The sequence below is a fragment of the Chaetura pelagica genome, unplaced genomic scaffold (assembly GCF_000747805.2).
Source record: "Chaetura pelagica isolate M959 unplaced genomic scaffold, ChaPel_1.0 scaffold625, whole genome shotgun sequence".
Lineage (NCBI taxonomy): Eukaryota > Metazoa > Chordata > Aves > Apodiformes > Apodidae > Chaetura > Chaetura pelagica.
Genome location: NW_009953499.1, coordinates 107,199 through 113,085, shown reverse-complemented (window position 1 = coordinate 113,085; position 5,887 = coordinate 107,199). Strand labels below are relative to the sequence as shown.

Genomic DNA, 5,887 nt, shown 5'->3' with positions numbered 1-5,887 from the left:
CGGTGCCCCTGGGCAGCCTGGCTTTTGTGGCTCTGGAAGGGTCTCTGAAGGTAGCTGGAGGCAAGGATCTGTGCAGAGCCTTGGGAGCTGCTCTGCAGCACGGGATTGCTCTGCCCTAGTGAGGCCACATCTGTGGGGTGTCCAGTTCTGGGCTCCCCAGTTCAAGAGGGACAGGGATTGACTGGGGAGAGTCCATGGGAGGCTACAAGGATGATGAAGGGGCTAGAACATGTCATACAAGGAAAGGCTGAGAGACCTGGGACTATTTAGTCTTGGGAAGACTAGAGGGGACCTTATTAATGTCTATAAATATCTGCAGGGGGTGTCAAGAATGGACCAGTCTCTGTTCAGTGGTGCCTGTGACAGGATGAGGGGAAACAGCACCAAGTGACAACACAGGAGGTTCCACCTCAACATGAGGAGAAACTTCTTTCCTGAGGGTGGCAGAGCCCTGGGACAGGCTGCCCAGGGAGGTGGGGGAGTCTCCTTCTCTGGAGACTTTCAAGCCCCATCTGGACACTTTACTGTGGGATCTGCTCCTGCTGCAGCAGGGGGGTTGGACTCGATGATCTTCAGAGGTCCCTTCCAACCCCTCTGATTCCATGATCCTGAGCGTGTCTCCTCCCTCCCTGCTTCACACCAGGGTCACTTCCCTGCCCTCTGTTCTCTCCCTCTGCCCTGCAGAGTTACCCATTCCCCAGCACACCCGCTGTGCCCATGGCTGTCCCACTGGCACAGCCCTGGGGCCAGCAGAGCCCCAGGCAGGGTCCCAGCAGGGCTGAGGCTCCTGTGCTGCTGGCACACGGAGCCCCTGAGGGTGCTGCTTCAGCTCCCAAAACACAAGCAGCTCTCCTGGCAGATCTGGGGGCTTGGGTGACATTTCTGAGCTCCACGTGCCAGTGTCACCTCAGGAACATCCTGCCTGTTGTCTTCAGATCCTCTCGGGGTGGTGACAGCCTCAAGAAGAGCTCAGAAACTTGCTGTGGGGAAGGCTTTGTCTAGTGCCTTTCAGAAGATCCTCCTCATCATCTTAGGTAAGGGCTGTTTTGATATTAAACACCAGGGGGGTTGGGCTAATGATACCACTTTTGTGACCCTTGGGATGAATTCTTTGAGCTTTGCTTGGGATTCGTGGAGGTTTTTGGGGTCTCAGCCCAAATCTAACTTGTGTAGTGGTCTGTAATGATGTGACCCCAAGAAAGTGAAAGGAAAATCCACCAGGAGTTCTGATTATTTTTTATCATGAAGTTATGGAAAGGCCAAATTCCAAGAATGGAAACCCTGGCAGGGAGAACTGAATGGGGATGTGGGGAAGTTCTGGTTCCAGGGGGAGCAGGAACTGAACAGCAGCAATTTGCACTTTCCTGTCCTGGTTCCAAGCCAACCAGGTGCCTCCTACCAAGCATCTTGTGACCTCACCCCTTCCTACAAACCCTGCCATGGTGTCCCTGCCCATGCAGGGGGAGTGATCTAGATGGTCCTTAAGGCCCCTTCCAACCCAGACCAGTCTGGGATTCAAAGGTCCATCCATGCCCCACGGTTGTGTTCAGTGTTGAATCTTTGGGGCCACCATCTCCTGGGGGTTGTTAGGTGATCAGGTGGTATCAGAGGACTTTAATGCTTATCAGGACAGACCCTGATGAGATCAGGTCACTGTCACTATCATCATTTTACAGAGAGGGGCCTTTTCACCTGCCAGATTCCTCCCCTGGATTCATTCAGGTGTTCTTTCCACAGGTGGGTCTCTGGAGCCAGAGAAAGCAGCAGAGTCCTTCAGACCAACCCACCCCTCCCTCTAAAAGCAGCTGGGGAGCAGAATTGGCTCACCTGGAGCTCAGGCTGTGCTTGTCAATACCCAGGGTCAGAACCAACCATGTTTCTGGTTGTTTCTTCTGTGTGCTCGTTTCAGAGAATGGGAAGGTGGCTGTGGAGTACAATCCCACCCAGGAGGAGCTCACAGACTCCCTGCCAGAAGAGGAACTGAAGGGGCTTCTTCAGGTAAAACCAGGGAACATTGAGCTTTTCCTTAGGACCTGTGTGTTCCCTCTGGGGCCTGGAGATAGAGCTGTTAACTGATCCAGCCTCTGACACCCTCCTCTTCTGCAGCAATGAACTCAAATCCCAGGAATTACCCACATCTTGGGAGTTGTACAGCACACTAGAGACTTTTTTTTGGTATCTTGGTGCAGAAATGAGTATCTATTTTAGACGGCACAGGGAAATGAGGAGTTTGGGGACAGGGCTGTTCTGGTGCAGGTTGACAAGTCTGGCACATGACAGTGTCCAGGATTGTGCTTCAGGGAATCTGGGGGAGTGGAAAGCCTGGAAAATTAACAGTAGGTTAAATTAAATTATTTGGTTTCTTAAATAAATAGAAGTAAATCAAGAAATAGATAAAAAGAAGTCAAATCAAACAAAACTCCCCATCCAGAAATGCACTTCACAGACATATCCTTACCCCAGAGGGAGGGATTGGTACAAGCTTTGGTGGAATCCCTGGAAGAAGCTGTGGGATCTGTTGGCATGTCCTGACAAGCCAGGCTCAGGCTCACATGGTGCCTCAGCCCTGAGCAGCCTCTCCCTCCTCCCCCAGCTTTCCTGGAGGAAATGTCTGACAAGTCTTGTGACAGATCATTCCCTTTGTTGGCACTGAGTCACCTCGTGGCAGAGCTGTGTCATGGAATCATGGAATCATGGAATGGTTTGGGTTGAAAGGAATCATAGATCATCTAGTTCCAATCCCCTGAACAAGCAGGGACACCTCCCAGCAGCCCAGGCTGCTCCAAGCCCCATCCAACCTGCCCTTCAACACTGCCAGGGATGGGGCAGCCACAGCTTCCCTGGGCAACCTGGGCCAGGCTCTCACCACCCTCACAGGGAAGAATTTCCTCCTCATGTCCAAACTCAATCTCCCTCTCCCAGTTTTCATCCCTTCCCCCTTGTCCTCTGCCTCCCTGCCCTTGTCCCAAGTCCCTCCCCAGCTTTCCAGGAGCCCCTTCAGGCACTGGAAGCTGCTCTAAGGTCTCCCTGGGGTCTTCTCATCTCCAGGCTGAACACCCCAGCTCTCCCAGCCTGGCTCCAGAGCCCTGTCTCCCAAGTCCCTCCCCAGCTTTCCTGGAGCCCCTTCAATGATGAGAAGGCCACTGTGAGGTGTTCCTGTCTTACTGAAGAGGAGCAGCAGAACAGGAATGTGTTGATGTGCCAAGTAACCCCCATCAGATATGACATTTCTTCTGCTTTGCTCTCCCCCCACGCAGCCCCTTCTCTCTGGCCTCTGTTAAACCCACAGAGAACTGACCTCACGTGCCATGACCAGAAGAGAAGTGAGCAGCAAAGTCAAACTGAAAGCTTCTCAAACCCCTGGTTCCCAGAAGAACCATCCTCACCTCCCCTGCCCTCTCACTTCCCTTGCCATCCTCGTGGGAGGTAACTCAGCTCTCTCTCCACAAGGCACCTGCCAGCCTGGGAGGGAGAGAAACAGGTCAGGAATTTGGAAGGATTAGTTTGGGAGAATTCCTGGGTGTCCTTTTTGTTTAGTCTGGAGAGGAGGAGAGTGAGGGGAGAACTTGCTGCTCTCCACAGCTGCCTGGGAGGAGGTTGTAGTGAGGTGGGGGTTGATCTCTTTACCCACCTAACCGGTGATAGGATGAAATGGCTTCAAGTTGTGCCAGGGGAGGCTGAGGTTGGACCTTGGGAACAGTTTCTCCCTGGCAAGGGTTGTCAGGGCCTGGCCCAGGCTGCCCAGGGCAGGGGGGGAGTCCCCATCCCTGCAGGGGTTGAAAAAACATCTGGATGTGGCACTTCAGGACATGGGTTAGTGGACCCAGTGGAGTTGGGTTGAGGGTTGGACTTGATGATCTCAGAGGTCTTTTCCAACCTTCATGATTCCATGATTCTATGACTGCCCTGTGATGTCAGTCTTTCCAAACCAGAAATGTTCCAGAGTTAGTAAATTCCAGACAATCATGGAATAGTTTGGGCTGGAAGGGACCTTAAAGATCATCCAGTCCCACCCCCTGCATGGACAGGGACACCTCCCACCAGCCCAGGCTGCTCCAAGCCCTATCCAACCTGCCCTTCAACACTGCCAGGGATGGGGCAGCCACAGCTTCCCTGGGCAACCTGGGCCAGGCTCTCACCACCCCCCAAAGGCTCCTGTGTGTGCTAAGATTGATGAAGCTAAAATACACTGTAAAGAAAGACATTTCCTCTTGATTTCTCTTCCCAGGTCAATGAATTGTCCTTGGAGCAGTTTGACCTCGAAGAAGAAGAAGAAATCTTGTCTGACCTCAGTTGGGACGATGAGCTCCTGAGCCTGGAGATGCCACCAAATTAGTGCAGCTCTGCCTTCCCATGGCTTCCCAAGGTTCTGCAGTGTTTGATGAGGAATGGAAATGAACCCTGTGGAGTGACACGTGTGTGTGTCATGGCCAGTGTTTGCTTTTTCTCCAAACACAGAAGAAAAAAAGAAAGAAATGGGCAATAAACCCAGTGGTGCTAAATTAAGCCCCCCAAAAATATGTACTGTTTTGAGAGGGGAAGTGTTTTCCTGTCAACTTATCCAGGTCAGTTATATATGGAAGCCAGTTCAGCTGCAGGGTTGTTATTTAGGCAGCACAACAGATGTTTGAAGTACTTCTGGAAAAATTAAAAGGAATCAACCCTTCCTGCAAGAGCCTGAAGATCAGGATTGCTCTGATTTTCAGGAGAAAACTGGAGATGGCGGAAGGAGGTGTCACCAGCAGGAGTAGCTGTGGGACTTAGACAGCTGAACTGGAACAGAGAACTTCTTCAAGTGCAGTGAAGGTGATGGGAGGGCTGGAGCAGCTCTGGGACAGGCTGGGAGAGTTGGGGTGTTCAGCCTGGAGAAGAGAAGGCTCCAGGGAGACCTTAGAGCAGCTTCCAGTGCCTGAAGGGGCTCCGGGAAAGCTGGGGAGGGGCTTGGGACAAGGGCAGGGAGGGATGGGATGAGGGGGATGGATGAAAACTGGGAGAGGGAGATTGAGGTGAGACATGAGGAGGGAATTCTTTGGTGTGAGGGTGGTGAGAGCCTGGCCCAGGTTGCCCAGGGAAGCTGTGGCTGCCCCATCCCTGGCAGTGTTGAAGGGCAGGTTGGATGGGGCTTGGAGCAGCCTGGGCTGGTGGGAGGTGTCCCTGCCCATGCAGGGGTTGGGACTGGATGAGCTTTAAGGTCCCTTCCAATCCAAACTAGTCTGGGATTCTATTAAACTCCTTTTGAAGAAAAAAGCCTGAGTCTTGTATCCATGTGTTGAACCACATGGGTTTCACCCCAGCTCCCAGCAGCTGGGACATGGTCAGGGTGTAAAGCAAGAGCTTTTTTAACAGCTTTAGCATGAAATGAAGGAGGTTTTGTGTCTCTGGATGAACCTGAGGAGCAGCACGAGCAGCGGGAAGGGGCACCAGGCCCCCCAGACCAGGAGGGGTGTGTGGGGTGGGGGGAAAACATTTGACAACACGTCCCTGCTCTTGATTTTTTCACCTCTGTCCTTGGATAAAAACAGGTGAGTGAAACAGGGCAGAGCTCAGGGAGCAGCCCCAGGAGTGACTTGGGGTCCCCCTTGGAACAGGGGAGCTGGATTGGGCTGGAAAGGGTGGAAAAGGGGCAGGTGGCTCTGGGGGAGATGTGATAACAGATGAGTTTGAACTGGGGGCGAAAGCGAAACGAGGCCCAGGGTCCAGACACGGAATTTGGGGAGAAATCCCAGCGCTTTGGATCCCAGCGTTCCAGCAGGGGAGGGAGCAGCCCTGGGGGGGTGGGATGCGACAGAAACCCCCCTGTTGGGGCAGTTGTGAGGCAGAGGTGGGATCCATCCCAGCCCTGGTGCTGAGGGGGGGCAGGTTCCAGGTGCCCAGAGCCCCCCGGGCC

The 5,887-nt window shown here is 53.3% G+C and overlaps 1 protein-coding gene across 1 annotated transcript in view; it reads left to right on the top strand.

Annotated features, from left to right (window-relative positions):
* The window catches only part of RDM1 (RAD52 motif containing 1), an 11,263-nt gene extending 6,927 nt beyond the window's left edge, over positions 1-4,336 (top strand). Inside the window, exons 6-7 of the mRNA XM_009999332.1 lie at positions 1,910-1,998; positions 4,229-4,336. Of these exons, the coding sequence (XP_009997634.1) occupies positions 1,910-1,998; positions 4,229-4,336 (197 nt within the window). The remainder of the gene's footprint in view (positions 1-1,909; positions 1,999-4,228) is intronic.
* The last annotated feature ends 1,551 nt before the right edge of the window (positions 4,337-5,887 follow it).